General features: G+C 35.7%; 3 protein-coding genes across 3 annotated transcripts; 2 read left to right on the plus strand and 1 right to left on the minus strand.

Moving 5' to 3' along the window:
- Positions 1–134: 134 nt before the first annotated feature.
- On the minus strand, positions 135–1581 carry LOC108557867 (transmembrane protein 115). Its single transcript, XM_017914558.1, has 3 exons — positions 1485–1581; positions 480–1430; positions 135–415 (listed from the first exon to the last, which is right to left on the minus strand). Exons 2-3 carry the CDS (start codon positions 1358–1360, stop codon positions 223–225), a joined length of 1074 nt encoding a protein of 357 aa, XP_017770047.1. The 5' UTR covers positions 1361–1430; positions 1485–1581; the 3' UTR covers positions 135–222.
- An 89-nt stretch (positions 1582–1670) lies between these two features.
- On the plus strand, positions 1671–4566 carry LOC108557866 (ubiquitin-like modifier-activating enzyme ATG7). Its single transcript, XM_017914557.1, has 11 exons — positions 1671–1957; positions 2065–2260; positions 2317–2427; positions 2484–2701; positions 2758–2967; positions 3020–3164; positions 3230–3385; positions 3444–3794; positions 3849–3964; positions 4014–4305; positions 4369–4566. Exons 1-11 carry the CDS (start codon positions 1764–1766, stop codon positions 4396–4398), a joined length of 2019 nt encoding a protein of 672 aa, XP_017770046.1. The 5' UTR covers positions 1671–1763; the 3' UTR covers positions 4399–4566.
- Positions 4567–5090: 524 nt separating this feature from the next.
- LOC108557868 (transcription cofactor vestigial-like protein 4) lies at positions 5091–23265 on the plus strand. The gene is made up of 4 exons (XM_017914559.1): positions 5091–5444; positions 10176–10308; positions 20506–20886; positions 22334–23265. Exons 2-4 carry the CDS (start codon positions 10179–10181, stop codon positions 22612–22614), a joined length of 792 nt encoding a protein of 263 aa, XP_017770048.1. The 5' UTR covers positions 5091–5444; positions 10176–10178; the 3' UTR covers positions 22615–23265.
- Positions 23266–24740: the final 1475 nt, after the last annotated feature.

Genomic DNA, 24740 nt, shown 5'->3' on the forward strand with positions numbered 1-24740 from the left:
GGCAATTAAATAGAAAAGTTATTATAGAAACTAAATGTTTATTCAGTTAATTTTTCCGTTTTTTTTTTTATCATCGTTTTTCTTCATTTAAACATATTCATTACAAAATAAAGTAACATTATTATTAAAATTCTAAATATTTCAAATGTAATTATTTTATATAAGTTAGAGTTATTAGATGTAGTTATAATAGCTAGTAGCAATTACGGCTAGTAGCGGAGATTACGTTTTCGGCGTAATCGTTGGACTTATGACCGGGTTGCTTGGATGAACCTGGACTCCGCTCGTTGAAGGAATTGACGATGATTGCGTGGATCTGCCGATCTTCGGATTATTTGTCTTTGGAAGTAGTGGTTGTTTGTCTTGATGGTGCGACTTTGATAGTCTATCACTTAAGGCTTTGAGAGCAATTTGTCTGGAATAAATAGTTGTAATTTTATATAATATAAATGTTGGAGACGTTTAATTTTCGATATTACCTTCTCCTCTCCATATCATGTTGATCAGCTCCTGGCACTGATATGGTGACACCAGTTGGATTGGAAATGTCAAACCTCCTCACAACTTTCCTACAAATACCTACTTTAACTAATGCTCCATGTATTGTATTACTGACAAGCGCTATAGGTGGTTGGATGACGTTTGGAAAGAAGCTTGCAAATGTAAAATAGTCAGCCATGTCTCCTCTGCTGCCATTGCTGTGCCTCTGATAGAACCTCAGGTACACCCAGCTGACCAACAATCCACTCAAGAACATTGTAGGATAGGTACCCTCCAACAAACCAATCAACCAAACAACAAGTGTCAGAAAGAATACCATCAAGGGAACATCCCTATTGCTTAATTTTCCCATTGGTGTTTTGATCAAGACAAGGTCTGGCATGATCTGCTTAACAGCCACTGAAACACCAGCAATATAGCCTGCTAATCCATGAATATGTACTGTGAATAGTAGATCAGTGTTAAATGTGCACATATATAATAACAGGTAGAATGTAGTGCTTATAACAGCTACACCCAAGTTGACCACAGCAAAGAATGTCAGCATCTCTTGTTGCCCCCATAATGGTTCAATTAACTTCCCGCAGAGTCCCACAGTCACAATGTCCACTAGCACCTCCCAGAAATGGACCTCTAGAAAACAGAACGTGAACGCTGTCCACAGCCAGAAAGATGGGGGCATAAGAAGTCCAGGTGTGACAGAGAGTATATTGATGGCTCCATCAGAAAATGAAAAACAGTAACTTATTAGTACTACTGCACAGATGAACTTCACCGCTGTACTAGTATTTCCAAGCAGCGCAGCGAACTGTTGCCTCAGGTAGGGAAAATTCCTACTGAAAGTCCGAAACATTGACATTCTTTCCGTTTTGTCAAAACATTTAGGTTATATTTTCCCCTGTCAGCTGACGACCACTGTCAACAAACACCTATAAGAATACGCAAATTAATGATAATAAACATTAGATATTCTATAAACCCACCTTTAAACCAACAACAGATGAAAATAGCAAAAATACGGCAATAATATCACATTAATTATTTAATAGTTTGAGTGATTGTACGTTAGGTTGCCTTCCAACAAACAACAAATCTGTCAAATGAAGTTGTTGCGGTTATAATAGCATAGAAATGAAGTAGTAATATTTATTTTAAAGTCGTCAAAAGATTAACAAGATATTGTATATATTTAAAAAAAAATTTGCTTAAATTAGATACTTTGGCGTGAAATTATTTGCAGTTATTCGTTACTTATATTCAAAATGGAGCAATCTCAATTGTTGCAGTTTGTGCCTTTCAGTTCCTGCATTAATCATAGCTTTTGGAATAAATACACTGAAATCAAATTAGATGTTGATAAGCTGGAAGAGAAGGGTCGCTCCATATGGGGTTACTATTCATATATCGAGTCTCAACTTTCACCTTTTATTGAAGTGGACAGTACTTCTTTCAATATGTAAGCAACACAAAATAACAATCACTAAAAACATAATAATTGGACTATCAACTATATACAATATTGTTATAATAATCCTAACTTTTTTTTGTTTCTCTTTTTTTTAGTAAAGGTGCTGATTTGAAGGGGCAATTAGCAGTTGCTGGCAAACTGTTCAATAAGAATACCATTGAGAACTTTAAAGATTGTGATAAAATGGGTTTAATTAAGGCTTCTGGAGATGAGATTTGGGAGAACATTATTAATGGGAAGTGTCTGAAAAGCCCAGGTCTTTTGAATTCTTTTGTTGTCCTTTCATTTGCTGTAAGTGTTAAATTTATTATTTAACAATAATCTAATTGCATTATATTACATTCTAGGATCTCAAAAAGTACAACTATTATTATTGGTTTGGGTTTCCTGCACCTTCCAATGTTAATCTGAAACTGAATGTTATTGAAGATATAAGTGGAAAATTCAATAATGATCAGGTAAATTAATTGTACAATTTACGTTAGTTTTGATTGTTTATTTGGATTATTCACAGATGGACCAGTTATATGTAAATTACTCAAATTTATGTGAAGATCAGAAGCATTTTTTCCTAGTCCACAAGGAACATTTTGAGATGAAGCATTTGGAAGCAGTTGTTGATTTGAAGGATACTTTGGATCAATATTACATGGCGTTTTCTGACGCGTGCTTTGATCCTAAATACTCTGGATGGGTTTTAAAGAACTTTATGTTATTTTTAATGTATTATTGGTAAGTTTCTTTACATACGAATTGGTTAATTTGTTAATGACATATGTTTGATTTAGTGATAAACTTCGAGGAAAACAAGTAGATTTTCTTTCGTTTCGTGTAAGCCGCGAAAATGGTAAAATATCGTTGCTGAAGAGTTTGTTGATTCGTGCTAGTTTACCGGAAGAATTCGGCAAACCTGAGGCTTGGATTGGCTGGGAACGCAACGAAAGAGGAAAAATGGGTCCAAGAATGGTCAATCTGAAAAGTTCCATAGATCCTCAATGGTAATTTATTTGTTTTTATTCTACAATTAGTTATAATCGAACGATGTTTCAGTTTGGCTGAAACTGCGGTAGATTTGAATTTAAAATTGATGAAGTGGCGTTTACTGCCTGACATCGATTTGGAGAAGATCAAAAACGCTAAATGCCTTTTGCTTGGGTCAGGGACTTTGGGATGCTCCGTGGCCAGAGTTCTTTTGGTACGTGTTAACACATATTTATTTATTGTGGGAAGAGTTATTAAATGTGGTTATTTTGTTTGTAGGGTTGGGGCGTGAGGCAGATCAAGTTCGTGGATAACTCGACTGTTTCATATTCGAATCCCGTCAGGCAGAGTCTGTTCACGTACGAAGACTGCGTAGCAGGCAAGCCGAAAGCTCAAGCCGCCGCTGATAATCTGAAGAAGATTTTTCCAGGAGTTGTGAGTGATGATGGTTTCCCCATTGTTGTTCGATAATTACTGATTGATCGATTCTTAGGAGAGCGAAGGGTACAACTTGACGATTCCCATGCCCGGTCACCCGGTCGGCGAAAGCACCTTAGAACATACGAAAGAAACCGTCGACAAGTTGCGTGATCTGATCGTCGAGTCTGATGTGGTGTTCCTTCTGATGGATTCTAGAGAATCCAGATGGTTGCCTACGTTACTTGGATTGGTCTACGGGAAATTGGTTTTGAACGCAGCTTTGGGTTTCGATACGTACCTAGTTATGAGACACGGCGTACGCGGAGAAACGCAAAATTGCTCTAACAACGTCAAAGGATTCAAAATGATCAAAGGCAACAATTTAGGTTGTTACTTTTGCAACGATATAACAGCACCGGGAAATGTAAAGTCTTGACGATAAAATTAACAATTTAATGTTAATACTTTTCAATTTCAGTCTCTGAAAGATAGGAGCTTAGATCAGCAATGCACAGTCACCAGACCTGGCATAAGTCAAATTGCTGGAGCTTTAGTAGTCGAACTCGCTATATCAATATTGCAACATAAATTGGGGTTAATATCTATAACAATTTTGGACACGTTTTTAAATCTTTCTTTGCAGAGGCTTTGCCCCGGCTTACTATAAGATGCAGAAGTCGGCGGAAATCTGTGAAGATTCTGCTGTAGAGGATTGCATTTTGGGGGTATTGCCGCATTCGTTAAGAGGATTCCTTTCCACGTTCACTCAGGTTCTCCCAGCTACAGAAAAGTATAACCAATGCATTGCGTGTTCCGACAGCATCGTCGAGGCATACCGTACCAAAGGTTTCGAGTTCCTGCTGAACGTGTTTAACTCCTCTCAGGTGCTCGAAGATATGACCGGTCTGACCGAGATGTACACACTGAAGGATAACGTAACTCAGATCTTAAATTTAAGTAATCGAATTATTTTTTGTAATACGTAATTTTCTTTGCAGACCATCATGGATATGTCTGATTCGGAATAAAGTTAAGAGTGTAAATCACATGCTTAAAATATTTCAAAAAAAAATCTGCTTTAATTACTACCTCTATTATGTCGGTAATTAATATTCTCATATTTTTTAAGGCTTAGCGATTTATTTATGTAAGATCAAGTTTTGTTTAGTCCATAATAAAGCATTAAGGAAGTGTGATTATGTGACATATCTTACACCTATATCCTTTGGAATGTGTCAGTATAATATCGTTAATATTATTATGTTTAATTGTATGAATTGCTTTCAGGTTTTGCTGTGAAATTTGCTTGAAACTATTAGATTAAGGAGTTGCAGTTATTGACGGAGATAGGTGGATATGTTTAGAAGAATTTGTGGATGGGAAAGACAGTTGTACAACTTAGTACGATATTCGTTGGAGGTATTGCTGGTATGTAGGTGATAAGGATCGTATTTTTGAATGGGAAATAGTGCGGGATCGGATGGCGTCTGCGTGATGGTCTGAAGGAATAAAAGTTTGGTATCGGATGTTTGCGCTCAATAAATGAATAGAAATCGAGCCGGCTGAAATCCCGTTTGCGCTCGAAACTGCTTTCCGAAGAGGCGGCCTCCGAGGCGGAGCGAACGGGCGTCGATCGGAGCCGACGAATCCGCGTCGAAGCCGCAATCAACACGCACAACTCGCTACTGTCCTAAATTCGGCATTTTCCAATTGGAATCCGACGAAACCGTCGATAGTTTCCAGGTATTTCGAGCGTGTTCCGCGCATTGCGTCCCCATCGTCCGCATTGTCTGGAACGTCGTCCTGTGTCATCGGTCATCCTCACGCTTAGAGAACTGGTGTCGTGTGAACCTGGTCGTTTAGTTGGCGCGTTTTCCAGCAGGGGTTTCAAAGTAAATACTTCGGATTCTTCGAATACCACAATCGCAGGTTTGACCGAAATGTCAAATTCTTCGCACAATTGTACTCGTCGGTGCACAAAATAGTGTCAAACAATTTGAATAGTTCCGTTCCCGCATTGGATATTCGGTGGCAGTGTTAGCAACTCCGTGTCTTGGTGCAGAAGGAATTTGGGGTGAGTGCCATGGACAACACCGTACACCGAGGGGGTTGCTCCACCACGTGATCTCCCTCTGCATCGATTTTCGGGGTGGCTGAAAACAAAAATAAAACAACCACCGACCACCGGTCAATTCAATAAACAACTTTTCCAAGCACAAACATGATCCTTTTTCACAAGACAAACAAAAAAAATAGTCTTGTCCCGAAAACAAACAACAACAACAACAAGCAGAAAATATTTATTTCATAAACTTTTAATTTTAAACGCAGACACACAACGTCAGGCAACAGAAAACAAAAAACCAGGGGACAAGAAAGAAAACAATTGAGGTCACATTCCGCGGATTCTTTTAAACGAATTTCAATTTCACGATTTAAACAAGTTTTGCGCAATGGCTCGAACCGAAAGAAAAAAACAACAACATAAGTTTAATATGCATATTTATATATAAATGAACGTATTGATTTTCTGATTTTCCACGCGTCGTCAATTCATTTAATTATATTCACTTTGTTTATTTTATTTTTTTTCTCTCATTTGAATCGCATTGTTTTTGCGGAATTTCACCTCGCAATTGAACTTATTGTAATTAGTTCCAGAGGGCTGCTCTTTTATTCATTCATTCATTCATATTTTATTATGATTTATCCGCTCGATCGGAAAATTGCGTGCTCTCATAAAATTATTGCTACTTGCAGAAAGCGGCCTTGACACCGGTATTCGGAAAAATCAAATGTTGCGAATATTTTCATGCGTCTACTAATGGATATTCTAAACAAGACCTTTTCCATTGATCATCGCCTCCCCGTTTTCGGTTGCTATGGAATGTTTTTTTTGTATGTGTGTTGTTTTGTCGCGCTCATCTAATTGCTGAAACTATCAATAACGTTGTGCAATTACTCTAATTGCTGACAGAAACCGACCCATAATGGCAAATAATTGCGTAAACAGTAGGAATGGTAACGAAAGTCTCAAACGCTATTGACAACTCTTATCAATTTTCGGAAAATGTATAGTTTCTTACATAATTAGAATATTGTATTCCAATTTATTTATAATGTAAATGTTACATATTTGTAAAGAAATAATTAATATTTAATAAAAGTTAATACTTTTAGTCGCATGGTGAATGTATACAAAATACATAGAAGTACGTTATAAAAAGTGAAAAAAAAAGACTGTAGAATTCAGTGGAAGTAGCATCTGGACTTAATGTAGGGGTATGTTTCTATATTTAGGCAAAAAGACTTCCGCTTATCTTCTTTAAGGAGAATATCTCTGGCTTCGACTATGGATGCAAGAAAATACATAAATATCTGCAGTTATACACAAAGTTTATTACGCAGTTTCAGAATTTATATCGCTTGTTGCGTATTCCCATTACATCGAATACAATTTGTCCTTTGAGTACCTGCTTTGGTTTGGTGACCATAAACTGTGTACATATTTACTTTCATTTAGCAAGTAAATAGCAGAACTTGCTTAAACATTTTAATAGACATTTCGGCTACAGACCCAATCATCCATATAATCGTTATATTTACTAAATCCCTTTTAACCATATTCTTAATTGTCAATGTTAGATAATCTTTTATATTTATACACACTACTACAGCGTGTGTGTGTGTACATTAATTACATAGTAAGAGCTGTTGCAGCAAAGCCTTCAATTGCGTGACTTTGGAATTAACATAAAAGTTATTTCATTCAATATTTCTCAAACAATTTGAATTTTTTTTGTGTTACGACGGAAGATTGACAATGTGTCTTTATTAGTGTCTTTGAATTTTGACAAGCAAGAATAAATAAGAAAAATGTTGTCAATCGATCTTAAAAACCTTCAATTATATATATATAAAAATAATGGGTAAATAATGGTTGTCAGACTACCGTGGTCCTCAGGTCAGGTTTACCTTTTAAGGTAGTAATTAAGCAGTTAAAGTCGGGTAACGTCAAATCATCCGAAAAGGTAAAATGATGGTAATCGTTTTAATTAAAGCTGGACACGACTAGAATTAGGCTGGAGCTAACAAGTTTTTTTTTTTAATTTAACAAAATTGTTGTTTATGCAGCTACTGGTATTAGACTGATTCACGCAATGTGCATTTGTACATTAATAGATTCCAGGAAGGATTTGCATTTATCAGCTCGTGAAATGAAGTGAAGTCATCTGTTTGGTATTAATTTCTTTATTACGATGTGCGATTAGTACATAGTTGTTTAAGTTAAGTTATTGTTTAATTAATTAACTAGGTATAAGTGGAATTTGGGGTTGATGTCATTTTGACAAGTATTTTTTTCTATAATTAAGACTCGTTTCTTTTCATTCTTTTTCAAAGAAAGAATGCGTTTTCTAGGTATTAGTGAACATAATCTGTAAAAATGAAGTTGTCCTTTTGAAATGGTTGGCAGGGAGGGGTTGTCCATCAAGCATGACTGCTGCTGCTGCGTCTCCCCTACGTCTCCTCAATTTTTTTCCTCTTCCAACCGTGGCATGCGAGAACATTACCAAGAGAGGAAGAAGGCTAATGTGTATAAACATCATATTTCGTCTCATGTGCTGCACACATTATAACTTTCGTGAACTGATATGGAACACTCAGCTCCTCAGGACGACGTCAGTTCACGTGAATGCATTCATTATTCGTGTACGTACATATGCAGTTGTACGTTGCATATGCAATAAATGCATCCACACATGACACGTGTAGCGCGAGGTAAATAGAAGGAGGAAGAAGCAAAAGAATAAATGTTGTACAAAACGAATTCCGCGTCCTTTTCGCAAATTGCGGTGCGTACGAAATAAGCACGTGTCCAATTTTTAATTCCGTCCCGAACAGCAGGTGGTTTTTGATGGCTCTTCAAAAAAGAAACGAGCACGAACGTATGCACATAACAAAATAAATAAATAACCCACCACCTGCCCCGGTCGCACAAAGAGGGACAAAAGAGTGGAAAAAAAAAACGGATAGTGGCGATAGCTCAACCACCATGCATAACTCATGATGGTAGCAGTTACCTATTTACAAGAACCTCTCCTCGGCCTAGAGAAGAACATCCGCGCGAAGGCTGTGCACACACATAAACCAAATGGTACGTGAAAACGGCGAAGAAGACGGAAATAAACGGCGTATACGGGATTGAATAAAAACGGAACGTGGCCTGGGAAATTAATTGTCGTGAGATCGAATTGCTACGAATTTCCATTTTGATTCTTCTTATCCTCCTGCCATTTCATTGGGCTATAAATCTCTTCGGCGAGAGAGGAGATCCGCATCGTCGTTTTATGCCAAAGTGGTGTCGGGCCGAGACATTTTAATCGCTTTCCTTCTTCGAGTGCCATTGCGAAGCGTACGTGTATGCAAGTTTGCTCCAGATATGACCGATTTCCGATTTCGAAATTGAACACATAACATCATAATTGCTTTCATTTGTAATAATGTCCTCTTCGTTTTGTTTCAATCTTTCTTTCTTTGTTGTTATCGAATGTGCATGCATATTCGGGCGGACGCGGTTGTACGAAGAGCAGGAGGTAGGAAAGCACACGCGATATGACTTGCATGTGTAAAGCGGTGTGTCGTTAAAAAGGCAAAGGCCTCGATCCGTCGTCCAAACCGAAGTGGAAGTATGTCTTCATTAAGCGATTTAATTGTTAATTCCGATCGCGATTTTGTCGCAGACCGCACAGTACATGGTAACAATTACTTCGAGAGTTTAATTTTCGTAACCTACATGAATGCTAATTAGCTAATTTGTTTAAAATTGCCTCAGCACGAAATTGCTCCATCAATAAAACAATAATCAAATACGTTTGATAGAAAACTTTGTAGCTTTCAGTATTTTGAAAAAATGTATAATTCTTTAAAAATACGTTTATTTCACAGTCTAAAAGCAACAGTTACGTAACACTCGTGTTTAATCAAAGATGCAATAGACGAGTACAACTATTTACTTTTTATATCAAGGTATTCAGTAAACAGAAGATAAAGCATAATTTTCGACTTATCGGGGCGTATCGAAAGCGAATTGAGCAAATACCATTTTTCGTGCTCGTTTATACTAAAACTAATAATATTGAGCTAAAATCCTTCGACTTTTGTGAACCGTTATCAACGCTGCTTAAGTATATGCGACTAGATTAGGTCGAGCAGTGAAAATAACACTCAACACAATATAAAATAAAAGTTTTAAATTACTTTAAACGCTTTCAATTTAAATATTATTATAATATTATAGTTTAAATCAATCAAAGTAGAATTCAAGTGCGATACTGAAAATGTTCTTACTTTTATTAGAAAAGTATCGAAAAGTAATATTAACAAAGATAAAAGTAATTCTATTTTATTGTGAAATGTTATAATGGTGGAGACGACTTTAACAGCTCGTTACTATCTCGCGCGTTTTAAATGGATGCAGAGGTGTGCCGTGATGTGTGTGTGTGGGGATCACAGGTGGAACAACACGTAGATAATTAGATGAAGAATCCTTTTTGCCGGTGCCCAATCAATAATAAAGATTCGATTTGGAATGTGGAGTAGTTTAAAGAGTGTCGTGAATGCATTTTCTGTTTTTAAATGAGCGGCTCACGTTTTGAATGAGGTCGCCTTTTATCACAGAGAGGACAGACACACACGCTCACACACACGTATTTATATGTATTTGTATGTGCTGCAAGTGTATGCATTTGTGTGTGGATGAGAGTTAGTCAGAAGCTGTGAGTGATAACCCCGCATTCCATTCCAGGACATGGAGGGAGGCGAGTCACCATTGGAGGTGCTGTCGAGAGCGGCCACCATGGTCCAGGAGACACAGCATCAGCAGAAGCATCAGAAGAAGACGATGGCCCTCAGCAGTACGTCGCCGACATCAGCAACAGGTAAAAACATCAAAATACACATACACACACTATACTCAAAAACAAACAAGAAAAAAAAAACCTCGTTTTGTCCGTATCTCGACACCGGCGTCCGTGGGCCCCGTGAATACATTAACATGTAAACATTTCTGGAATTCGGAACGTTTTTATTGTAAATCATTTGGACTAGGAGGTTTTTACTTCAAAAGAGAGAAAAAAATAATATATGTATATACAAAAAAAAGGGGAAACGAAATCCAAATGACGCAACGCGATCGCAATGTAACAACTGATTCGTGAGTCCAATGATCTGTTATCCTTTCCTCTTCTGATCAAGTAAATTCCTTAACTTTCATTAAATATAACCCATCGATTCAAACAACTTCAACTAAAGTACTTTTTAAATGTCTTACTGTTGTTTACGTGCTTTATGGGTTTCTTCTTAACTATGAGGATGGAAATTAATTAAGCGTTTAATTGGGATTCAATATTTTTCATTTGACCTGATTGATGTTGAATTTTAGTTACAATTATCATTAAGTTTTCATACATATGTAGAAACCTTTTCTTATGGTTGGTGTTTATGTACTTTATGGTTTCGTTCTTAAATATGTGAATGAAATTAAGTTTTTAGCTAAAATTGCCTTAAATTTTTCATGCAGTTGTTTCAAAATTTTGTTGTTGCTGTGCTTTATGGTTTTGTTCTTAGCTAAGAGGATGAGGTAGAGATGGACATTAATTAAGCATTTAATTAGGATTGAGTATTTTTCATTGGACCTAATTGGAGTTGTGTTTTTTTATCTAAAATTCTCTTAAACCTTTCACACAAATATCGATGTTGATGTTTACGTGCTTTATAGAATTATTCTTAACTATGAGGATGAGGAAATGATGGAAATTAATTAAGCGTTTAATTGGGATACAATATTTTTCATTTGACCTGACTGATGTTGCATTTTAGTTACAATTATCATAAAGTTTTCATATATATGTAGAAACATTTTCGTATGGTTGTTGTTTATGTACTTTATGGTTTCGTTCTTAAATATGTGAATTAAATTGATGTTAATTAATTATTCAATGAAATTAAGTTTTTAGCTAAAATTGCCTTAAAATTTTCATGCAGTTATTTCAAAATTTAGTTGTTGCTGTACTTTATGGTTTTGTTCTTAGCTGAGAGGATGAGGTAGAGATGGACATTAATTAAGCATTTAATTAGGATTGAGTATTTTTCATTGGACCTAATTGGAGTTGTCTTTTTTTATCTAAAATTCTCTTAACCCTTTCATACAAATATCGATGTTGATGTTTACGTGCTTTATAGAATTATTCTTAACTATGAGGATGAGGAAATGATGGAAATTAATTAAGCGTTTAATTGGGATTCAACATTTTTCTTTTGACCTGATTGATGTTACAATTGTTCATACATATGTTGACACATTTTGTTTATGTGGTTTATGGTTTTGTTCTTAAATATGTGAAAGAGATGGATGTTAATTATTTAGTGAAATCGAGTTTTCATTGGAGTTGTTTAAACTAAAATACTCTTAACTCTTTCATACAAATATTTGTTGTTTACGTGCTTTATGTTTTTATTCAAAACTAAGAGGATGAGGAAGAGGTGGACGTTAATTAATCATTTAATTGAGATTGAGAGTATTTTTGTCTCATTGGAACTGATTGTACATAGTTTGTCCGTCTTCTCTCACTCGCACTCTTCCCCCAAAGGGGGGTCCCGTGGACTCGACGAGCGGATGCTCTCACAGTTGGGACCCCATTAGTCGGCTCATAACATTTAATTGATGCAGTTCAGACAATGCACGTCCATCCAGAAAGGGGAAAGGAACGAACGTAATTAAATCGTACCGGAAGAGAGGAGACGAGATGGCTACGGTGATCGTAGATCCTAAGATTTCGGTACGTTTGTAGCACAACATCTTCAGATGAAAGTTCCTGGATATTGTTGTTGCTGCTTGTTCTTATTCTAAGCGTATCTCTCGTATCTACTTTGCATAGTTTATTTAACATTCGCACAAATACAATTTTATTATTAATGCAATATTTACCAACGAAAAACTTATTTAAAATTCTAATTAAACAAATATTTTAACAAAAAAATGTATATAATTATCATTTAACGACGAAAGAAGTATTAATTTCATTGATTAATTGCTCTATAAATACATATTATTTTACGATTAGAGTTTTGTAAATTGAAAACAGAAATTTAATGATGTTTGGTGGATTGGATCGATTCAATTATTAATCTAAAAAATAATTGATTTGTTTGGAATTATCGTTTTTTTTCTTCAACAGGAAATATTAACCGATTTTATAACCGATTGCGAAATAAAACGTACAGATTTAATGGGATAATTCTTGAACAGCGATAATGTCGGTTTGGTGCAATGAATTGATCTAAAAGTATAATTGCTTTGTTTGGAAATATCCACAGGAAATATTAAACAATTTCATTATAATAGATAAATACAAATTCTTATAAATTAATGCAAGTAAGTTCAAAAAATCAGATTTATTGGGATAATTCTTATAATTAGTTTTGTAGCTTGAATACGTATATTTAATGGATTAGTTGTTAATTAGTTAATGCTGTTGAATTCAGCGTTTGAATCGAGTGTGTTTGTTGTTTTCAGTGGAACCTTATGATCATGTAAATGAGGTGGGCTTGGAGAGGAAACGCACTGTATTTACGTAATTAATTAGTAATCCGAAGAGCTCCGTCGAGCATTAAAGACGCATTACATTTATTGGACAATTAACATTTCGTGTGGCGACTTCGGATTCTTCTCCCGACCCGGCGGTATTTCCTGTTTCCTGTTCGACTTATTTCCATTTCGGGTAATAACAATAATCGCCTCGGTGTTATTAAATAATGCATGAGCGGCTCCTCGCACGACACGACACGACATATGCGTGCGTGCATTTATGTATCTATTTGTCCGCATTTGGATATACGATGATGATGTCGTATATACAATTATTTCGTTGATAACAGCCGACTTATCAGCTGGCGAACGTGTGGTATGCGGGATGGTAAACATATTTCGTAAATTGCGGAACAACTGTTATGTATTCCTGACCCCAGAAGGTTTTCCCAAATCTTGTTCGTTGTCTTCATATTAAAGAAATACAAGAGGTGAACGATATCATTTGTACCGTGAGTTTAAAACTACAATTCCCACGTGCACGATTTTTTTCTTCTTCAAATTTTATTCTTCTCTTGCTGTTGTTTCCCATGTGTCGTGTTCCTTTTGATTTTCATGCGTATTTCCCGTGTGAAGATCAAAGAACAAACGCAGTTTTGTTCTTCAAACCTAATTCGGTGCGATTCATTATTACCACTCGATCAAACAACGCCCTTCATTTATTCTCTCTTGTTGTTTTGTTAATTTTTTTTTTTTGGTAGAGGTCCGCCCGCTTTCGTCGAAATAATAAATTTGTTTGTTTGTTCTCGCGCCGCATTATCGCATTCCATTCGAATAACTCGCGGCGCGTAATTTTTTCCAAGCCTGTCCCACCCACAGGCAGACGCATCTCTCTCTCTCTTTCGTTCCTATCAAATCAAAGTTATTGGTAGTAACAATTAAAGCTCGATGGAAAGACACGGCGCTGGAATGGACAATCGAAACGCGCGAAGGAAGAGGTGTCGGTATGCGAACTTTCCAATAAAATTGGACAAAGAAAGTCTGTTGTAGGATATCCACTTTGCTTTAAATCTGTTCAAATATTTGAGGAATTTCGCATCGCGTCGGTGCTCTAAACAGGAAAGATTTCGCACAATCTCACCTTGAGAATTGTGTCCGTGCCTCCACCTCCTCCACTTCCATCGGATTCCTTTAATGAACTTGATGAAAGGCATAGGCCGACGAGAAAAATATCCGCACCGTTTTAAGCAACGAATCGATTTGAATATATATATAATTTTTTTTTTTTCATCTTTTAACTGAATTCCAGTTCGCAGACAATTTCTCTGATTGACGACCATCAACCTGTTTGTCTTGGCTCCCAGACGCTTGGACATGTTTCAAAATTTATACAAAACAAATAGCGCGCGAACCGTCTGATCTTTTAGTTTAAATATCATTCAATTTGCATTTTTTTCTTTTTTTAGTTGAAAGAATCCGACAATTGTTTTGTTTAAATTGCAATATAAACATTTCGTTTGAACGTCAAATCAAATGTTTATCATTGAAGACGCAATTAAACAAATATCTTAATTACTTTGTTTTGATTATGAACGTGCATTTAAATACCATTCATTTTTCTATAATTAAGATAAAAACAATATGAAATTAACAAAAAAACAATAATAGATAAGTCTACTTTTGTTAACAAAAGTGAATTGGAGAATTTAAAATTTTAATTGTTTATGCAAATTTCCAAAAAAAAAAAACTAATTTTCAACGTCAAATGAAATGTTTACATTATATTATAATGTTTATTGAAATATATATTTAATGGATTTTAATAAGAAACTTAAAATATTCTATTATAAAAATAATTAAATGAATATTTTAACATTATCATTTGTAAGTTTTAAGGAATGTCAATTAAATGAAACTAATGTAATTCAATGTGAAGTACGTGGAAACAATATTAGTTTAAGATGCGGAGAGTTTCTTTCGTATTCCTGAAAAGCAGCAGGAGGATGAATATGAATAATTCTGGAAAACGGTTGAAAATGTTGGCCACGTAATTATCCATCAGCGATTCCGAGAAATTTCTGGACCAGAAGCAGCATTATTGTGTCAGGGTCCGCGCATCACTTTTGTTACTTATATTCTCTTCTTTTTTTCTTCTTCTTCTTTTCTTTTATTGTGTGCGTGGTTGTTGTGTTCGGTCAAACAGTCAAAATTCTTGGGAGGTTTTCGTTCTGGAATGCGTTTTTGGAAAGTTGCCTTTTAGTGACCGTTTCAGTATGGGCCAGAGTCGCCTTCGCTCGCCGTCTTCCTCTTCTCCTCCTCCTCCTCCTCCTCCACCTTCACCACTACCTTCTCCTTCTCGTCATCATCATCAACATCATCCGGATCTGTGCTCTCCCGAAGAGAACCAAGCAATGCCAAGTCGAGACAAACCCAAAGCCAACCAACCAACCATCCGTACGCTCACTGGAAACAGATGTGTCGGTGTGAAATAAGAATGCCGATCAATGGCATGCGGTTGTACTACTTCAAATATCTCCTCTATACACTTACACACTACAACCGGACTAAACGCACGTTGACAGAAATAACCATTGTGCGGAATCGGCATTTTCAACGTCCACACACATCTTGATCATCATCATCATCATCAAACTCTTCCCCTCTTCCTCCATGCGCTTCTATATCGGTGTCGGTACTCTCCACCTCCTCGCGACAGATAAATTGTCTTGTTGTTTTGGCCGATCCGCCAATGATTTTTTTATTTCTTAATAATAGTATGTTCATGCAATTGCCCAACACAACCATCCACATTCCGACCAACCTACCAAAAAGCTTTTTCCGAAAATATTCTCTTCGCTATCGCGATCACGAGATTCCCATCGGATCCTGAGGAGATGAAGCTGTGCGATTTTCTGATTTGTCATACAACGTAATGATCTTCCCCGCCGAGAACTAATTACGCTCGGTACATGAATTTCCCGTTTTGTATCTCTCAGTTTCGTGCACTTTTCATTACATAATGAGATCACTTTACATACATCACGATCCTTTGAATTTTCTCACACACGGTAATGTCACGCCGCCGCGATGCAATTTCCTTATACGCAGATTATATCTTATATTTTCACCAATTACATCTATATTTGTTCATCCTTTAAACACGTTTCATTCACATTTCATAGTTTTAAAATAAATAATTCGAGGTGGAATGAAAAGGAATGCGATCGACGAAATATGATCTTTCTTTTAATGGTTTTTCAGATTTGTTGTTTTTTTTTTTGTTATTCAAACTACTTTCCAACTCGGACGACGGTATCGACAGACGCGCATATTAATTAACAGACGAGCAGGAATTCTGAATTTGTTTAGAAAATACAGCGTTTCGTTCAAAGCGTTGATGACTTTCCTATGAATGCAACTAATTCTGATCACCGCAACTGAATCGCGCAAAATAGGCAAAGTTCTCAATGCAATACAGCACATTCTTAAATAATGGAACATCTTGTAAGGTCATTGCACGTTTTCATTGTATTTCAAGCAAATGATTATTTTTTTTACTGCTATTTCAGACACTTTTTAACAACGTCAAGCTCGTTCTGCAAGTTACCATTAAAAACAAAACTAATAAGCTTAAGGTTAATTAGCATATCAGTTCTTCATTATACTTGATTACGATCATCTTCGAAGCCTCGTTAAATATCTCTTTTTAACAGTGTAATCACTTCGAAACGGCTGCAGGCTAACGTGCCCGTCCGTCTTTCAATCGCCCGAGAAAGAACACGTTTTTATTTTCGAGCGATCACGTTTCTCAAATACCTCAATAACTATTTCTATTCCCTTTTATTACTATTTATTTTTTTTTGTTGTTGTGTCTGCATGCGTGTGTGTGTGTGGAAAGGAATCCCTGGTCGTAGGAGAAATATGCAGCAAAGTAGAGAAAAAAAATTGTAGAATGAGGCCAGGACAAGTTTTTGGCAAGCCGAGGGAACAATTAAACGTTTGTACTGTTTTTCGCGATGCTCGCAGTGGATATGTATAATAGCATTTTGCGTGTTTGGTGGGTATTTGTTCCACCTCAAAGTTGGAGGACGCCAAACGGTTTCTAAATTTACAGACGTCCTTCAGGTAATAAATATTTGAGAGAAAAAAATATATATATATAAAGAAGTCTACGTACAATCTCTGAACGTTCAATTACCTAAACTACATGATATATAGCTTTACAATGAGTCGGTTTATCCTGCATTGGATTATTTTTTCTTTACAGCAATTAACTTAAATTTTAAAGTATCTACCTTGGGAATGTTTCTATCGCTCACGCACTTTCGATTTCTTCACGTTTCCTAATTTATAAATCAACACTTCTTTGAAAAATAAGTCTCATCTTCGAATCTATTTGGTTATAAATTAATATTATTGCTTCATGTTTTATTTAGAATTAATGTATTAAAAACAAACTGTATATTGTTTACTTTCTGGCAATTAGCTTTTGCAACAGAGTTTGTTTTAAAATCGATGACCTGCAAGAAGTTTAAGTAAGCGTGAAGAATAATGCATCTTCGTCGCTGAAAAGTAAAAAGTAAAATCTAGACTGTGGATGTTGTTGATGATGAGGATGCTTTTCTCAACGTTTTTTTATTTTCGCAATGAAGTTTTCTGGTGAAACTGTGATACAGATTTATTGAGAATTCACGATGGATGGCGAAACGCGTCGTCGCAGATAATTCTGCTTAGATAATGGCAATGCTTGTTGAAAGAAATAAGGAAAACAAAACAAACAAAAAAAAAACTAAGAGGAAGGTGGAAACGAGAACTGAATACGGAGAAGATTCTTATTAAGTGGAAATTGCATAGAGAACAGTTTTCGTATTGCGCTAATTGGGCTCGACGTAAAAAGCAATTCCTTGTAGTTGGCGATGAAAGGAAGGAGGTGTTGGTGCTCGAGGAGTTGAAGGAAGAGAAGAAGAAGAAGGATGAGGCCGAAATTCTTGAATATATTTAAATGTAAACACACGCATCTATAAATGCATATGTGTGTGTATATATATATATTTATAAATGTGTGTGTAGGGTGTTGGTTTTTAATTGAAGTTGGAATTAAATTAGTGGTTTGTCGGATAAAAGAGAGAGTGAGAGGGAGGTGAAGTGGAGTGGAGTAGAGGGACGAAGGTAAAAACAAAGAAGAAGAAAAAAAGAGCTGAAAAGTAAGCTCGGCCAAGGCACTTTGGGCCTTAAGAAGTGGTCGGATAGAAGCCGAGGCCTCCTCGGAAAGGCAATTACGGATACCTGCTTTTCTACCTGAGATTCTTATGAATGAAGTTCCCGGCTTTACTATTCTCGTCCAAGGTCCATGAGGAATAACAATGGGACTCGCGTAAAAATAGGTCTTTCACACGGCCAGAGAACAAACAAAAAGTCAATCTGAGGCGAGAAACTGTCGGTGAGCAAGTGACAATTGTTATCTGTTATCGGCGCGCCCTTCGGAAGTGATTAAAAAGTGCGAAATACCGAATCACCACCGCCCACCAAACCCTCCAACAAGAACAACAACAACAACAAAATAGAACGAGTGATGGATTTACCGCTGTACGTGAAGGAGCTGCTTTTGGTGAGGGATAGCATCGAGCAGCAGATCCGGAAGGCGAAGAACCGGAAGCAAAGATTCTGGCAGCCGTGGAAAGGTACAAAAAACTGCATATACATATAAACAAGTGCGCGATTTCGTGTGCGCGCTTTTTCCTTCTTTTCTCTCCTCTTCTTCATCTCGTTCTTCTCGTCCACCTCCACGTCGTTCCAAAGGAATTCTTCGGATTGCGTCGCGGTTTGATGGTGGCCTTGACGGGTCAACAACGTCCATGCGCTACGAACAATTTAGTCCATTCCATGACCATGGCAATAACAATAAAATGTTTAATACTCCAATTAATAAATCTAGTCCACGTGCACAACGCAAGATTTCCATCTTATCCCAAGATGGTGAGAAATCGTCATCATTCTTCTCTTGGTATTAACTGAAAACGCAACTATTCCCATAAAACGTAATTAACTTTGTTCTTCCTTCGCCGCGTTTTTTTTTTGCAGTTGACGAGAACGTCAACAAATGGATGGAGTAAAAAAAAGAAGCAAAAACATTTCAATTCTCCTCTAATTGGATTCGATGCGTTCCGGATCGATTCTGGTGTTACAAAACTTCTGTAATCTCAATGAACGTGCATACATAGAAGAAGAAGAAAGAACAGGATAATTCTGTTATGGATTTACTTCGGTTAATTAAGAAAAATACGCTGTTGCACGCATCGATTACCCAATAGAAACAATCCTTTGTAAGCTAGTTGTATTCATTAATCATCAACATTCTTCATCTGTTTTACGCTGTTTTACTCTGCTATTGAAACACGTTTCAGCAAATATTTACTTTGTAATACTTAAAAGTAATTTTGTAAATGTGAAATAATTTTCATGTTTTTACAAGTTATTTACTCACTGGAAAGGCCATAATTTTGTTTGTGATATGTAAATTGATTATCTAATTAGTATGCGTGGTTAAGTAGTAATCAAAATAGTTTACTGTGTTGAAATTTGGAATTTCTTAAAATGATATCCTAATTTGAATTTGCTTTAAGGGATTTCTATGACATCAAATGAATATAAATAGTTGTGATCTAAAGGTAGTTGAATGCAAATGTAGTTCAATGTTATTGCAACATATTAAAAATGGAATAAGAGCTATCATAATTGCGTCATTTTTGTGCTCGATCTTGCCTTCAAAGGTGATTTTTGAACGTAATTGGTTTAAGAAACGCATACTGATTCGATGAGCAAATTGCTGAATGAGTTATTGTTTAGCTGCAGGTTACGATCTCTAGAAACCTCGGGTTAAATGTTAACTCGACTCTTAAAATAACGAGAGTTTGCTGAAAATAATCCATTCGCTGCGTGCAATTGTTGACAAGTAAACAACATTGCGTTATCTGGACGAAGTTTCCGTTCGAGCAGGCGAAACCGCGCATTTCCTTTTGAGCTAAATAAAGAAGAAAAGAAGAAAAGAAATACTGCGATAATGGTGATTAGGAAATGTGGTAGAAACTATTATTAATATCGAAACGGCGATAACAATAAATCGGTGTTCTTGAACCCGGATTTCGGCGGCGTTCCTCGGATCCGGGTCCGAGAATGCCACCGCCGCAAAACGCACCGAACTTAAGTGTTCGTTTTAATCTGTTTGGGAGGGCTAAATATAAGTTTATACTATTGTCCACTGGGTCGGATCAGAAGGAACGATAGGGAGTCTAAAAATGTTTCGCTAAAAACGCGCGTCTCCTCCTTTCACGAGCCGCGCGCGCGAACGTTTGGCAAACGGCTGTGACAACAACAAGTGTGATGTCCGGAATTCGAAAAGAATCCGAAGAATCCGTAAAGGTCTATTTTCGCGCGTGCCGAACAATACGAGAAAATAAATACAGACACATACACAAGATATGTATATGGATTGGAAACATGTGCGCTACAGATTTTAACTAACTTTTTTCTTTCTTCCTTTTTGCTTCAGCGGAATCAGCGGAGTCGAAGCAGGCGGCGGCTAAGCAGTTACCCACAACGAAATGGAAGAAAGACCGGAGAACGCGTCCGGAGTACTTGAGGAAATCGGATCCGAGGATGCCGGAAGTGCTGTTGGTCGTCGGCGATAGGCTGGTCATGCCGAGCGAGAACGGCACCGCAGCACCGGCTTCCGGTCAGAATGGAAACGGAAATGGTAACAGCAGCAACGGTGCGAGGACGACGGCCGCCGACGCCCCCCTGGACATGTCCGTCAAACAGAGGGGTCTTCCTCCCACTTATTCTCAGGCCATAAGCGATCCCAGCTTCCGATCCAGCTACAGACCTGCAATCAGTTCAAATGGTCCCAACGCCAGGGACGAATTGCCCTCAGGTACGATCAACTTGTTTCCAATACATTCCTTTAAGATTTCAATATTGGAAAACCATAACATTTTAAAAATTTGAAACTCATTGCAATCTTTAATATCATTTCTATTCACCAAACGAATAGATTTACTAGTCAAAATTTAATGAATAATCATTATGAAAATGCAATGAAAAGAAGTCGTTAAGTCTTCGTGGTTTTAGAAGTAAATCTTATAATACGAGAATGGATATAATTAAGTAAGTTTACTTAGTCTGGTCTCGTAACATCAGTGTTATTGAGTAATCCAGTTTTGAGGGGACGACGGCTGTAAATTCTCTTCTTTCTCATTCTCTTTTTATTTTGTTATGGTGCGTTGGCTCAAATGTTTACAAAACATGCGACAATAAACATTTTTGCGTGCGCAGTAGCAGATGTTCGGCTTTTATGGCCGTAGGAAGAAGAAAACGAAGACGAAGAAAAAAAGAAGTTCGTAAATATGTGGGCACATTAAAAAGCAGCACGAAAATGAGCTTCGACATTATTATTATTAATATGTCCATCTGAGTCGTAAAGTTCGTTGTTTTCTATTGATTGAGATTTAGATTTTCTTAAATTAAGCGATCCTCGGGGACCCATTAATTTCGACGCTCTTTTAGTGCGCTCGTAAATTTTCAGCGCCACGCTTAGACTACGAATTGAAAGTGATTTTTATTTCTTGAAATTTAACGATTTTAATATCAATTTTGTTAATGGAGAAATCATCGAGTTTTTGAATGTTTTTGTTTTTGATAAATATTTAGGCTATAAAGTAAGATTAATTGGAAACATCTGTCGATAATCAATCAAAGAATAAAGTGTTGGTAAACATTTTATTGTTGATTGTTTTATAAGAGCAATTTAAAATAGTCAATGAAGAATTAATTAAGTGAAGTTATGTGTAATGATAATTCGTTAAATTTATTTTGGGTAAAGTACGTATAGTTAATGAGTTTAGTAGAATAATGTTACATGTTACAAGAATGTTCTTAGTAAATATTTAGGTAATAAAGTAAGATTAATTGGAAACAACTGTCGACAATCAATCAAAGAATAAAGTGTTGGTAAACATTTTATTGTTGTTGATTGCTTTATAAGAATATTTGAGAATGATTGTTATTTGCTGCATCAATTTAAAATTGTTAATGAAGAAATCATTAAGTGGAGTAATATGTGATAATTGGTTAAATTTATTTTGAGTAAAGTACGTATAGTTAATGAGTTAAGTAGAAGAATGTTACATGTTACAAGAATGTTCTTAGTAAATATTTAGGTAATAAAGTAAGATTAATTGGAAACACATGTCGGTAATCAATCTCCAATGAAATGTCGGAATACTTGAATAGTTGCTCTTAAACATGGGATAAATAGTTATTTATATTTTTTTACTTTTCGAATCTAATTATTGTTTTTTTTCTTATTATTATTATTATAGGAATTTCGATGTGCGACCCAATAATTGATGAGCATTTTCGGAGATCCCTGGGAAAGGACTACAACACAGTATTTTCAAATAACAACGTTCCTAAGGAGTTGCCGACTGTGCTGAGCGCATCGGCGCCAGTAGCACAGCAGAAGGTCATAGAGATGATGGACAATGCGAGCCTCTCCGTCGACGATCACTTCGCCAAAGCCCTCGGCGACACCTGGCATAAACTCAACAAGAAAGAGCCCACCGAGATCAAGAGCAACGCCGACGTGGTCATCATCAATTGAGGATGTTTCTTTGATCATACCAACTGTTACACACAAAACAACAGCACCGACACAACAAAATAAGTGTTATTTTCATTCTCCCCCCATCTTTCCACTTCGTTTCTCCTGTGCTAAAGGGACGTAATAATCAACCCGCTCGTATTCAGGTTTTCTCAAGTAACGTTTGGAAAGATTTCCTCTCTTTAAGAAAACTATATCTTATTTATTTATTATATATCATACGAACTAATATAACAAAAAAAAACATGTATTTAAACAACAGGAGATTTGCTCTTCTGATTAAAGTTCTAATTATATATATATATATGTATATAATATATAGAACAGACAAAAATGCACTGGGCGCAAATTCAATGTAATTGGATCTTCAAATCCAAGCATGCTGTAGGTAGACGTGTAGAGTTTCATGGGAGGCCCTGACTTTGAGCCCTTTAGGCTTTTGTTTATTTTTTTTTATTACTTCCAATCTGGCCCATGTGCAAGAAATAAATATCTCTCAGCGATACTGTATCCACCCACCCCCTCAACTCCCCAAAAAAACTACCCCCCTTGTATATATTAAGTTTATAATATTATTTTCGTCTGTGCATATTTAGGTTCTAAGATGTTTTTGTTTTTTTTTTCCTTTTATTTTCTCTCTATCTCGCAAAATTATTAATTTAATTAATAAGTTTTTTGTTTTAGTTCTACTACTTTATACATTATGTGTAATGAATTTACTACAATCATTTCTCGTACAAATTATTGTAAATGATGTTTATTTTCGAACAGAATGTTGATTGATTACAATACAAGCCCACTATATTTTTGTTGGAAATATTATTTTATTTTATTTTATTTTGGAGACAGTTAATTAAAACTTACTAAATGTGAAATAAAATGTGCGTTTCTTTTCAACCAAATACGAATTAGCAAGATTTTAAACTACATTTGCATCAATCGAGATAGATAATCATTTCAACTCTTAGTATTAACAAAATCGAAATCTTAAAGTAAATTTGTTGGAATTAACTCTGTTGTAATATTCTAAAATTCGAAGATTGTAATTCGCACACGTTATGTTATAGAGTAATTAAATAAAACAAAAATGTATCAATAGATTTATTGGAAAGATCATAGCTTTATCTTTAATATAAATGTACAATGATTCAAATAAGCTTTTGTTATCACAAAATTCGATTTCGAATTAAAGTTCCCTTAATTGTGGACAGATGGCGCTGATTGAAATAATTAAAACGTTCATATCTTACAAGATCATTAATATTTAAATTCAGTGATTGCATTAATTCAATTCTAATTGATCATTCTTCAATTTAAAGTTTTTCTTTAAATAAATTAATACGTTTTTCGAGAAATGGATTTTGAGCAGCGCTAAAATGCCCGAACTACAAACTTCGTTTGTCTAAAGATAGAGTCTTCAAATTTGATCTTCAATTAGGGTTACTTTAATTGTCGACAGATGACGCCAACTGTAATAATTAAAACATTCATATCTTACAAAGTAATTAATATTTAAATTCGGTGATTGCAGAATCAAGAAACACTATCAATCAAAAATAAAGCTTTTTTGAAAACAATAATGTCTGCAACCAAACATACACATTGTGTATATTTGGTTACATACAATAACAATTATGAAAAATTTAAAAATCATGATAACATTTAATATGTAGCGAATTGCACAACGCATATCCACATCTGATTATACAATCAAATAAGAAAAACAAATATTTTCGAGTAATTAATCTTTATCATACCGTGATTTGATCAAAATCGCGCAGAAAATACACAAAAATACTGAAAGTTTCCAGAGACGTTCGAAATCGAAAAATTGGTTTCAGTACGTTTTTAAAGCACTAAAAAGGTGGCAGTTTTCAGTTTATGATTCATTGTTGAATTATTTAATTATCTTGAAATTAAATGAAACGTAAAGATTTGACCCTTCAACTTCTACAGTTTTGATAACTCTTCGCAGGCGACTTGAAGAGTGTACAAGATATCAGTGGATTTCTTGAAATGGTAAGATTTTCAGCTTTAATGATATTGTAGTTCTTATTAGATTATTAGTTATAAGTTTCATATATTTTAACGAGATATTTCGAAATACTTAGAAATAGAACGTGTCT

The sequence above is a fragment of the Nicrophorus vespilloides genome, unplaced genomic scaffold, assembly GCF_001412225.1.
Source record: "Nicrophorus vespilloides isolate i.1.1-1 unplaced genomic scaffold, Nicve_v1.0, whole genome shotgun sequence".
Lineage (NCBI taxonomy): Eukaryota > Metazoa > Arthropoda > Insecta > Coleoptera > Silphidae > Nicrophorus > Nicrophorus vespilloides.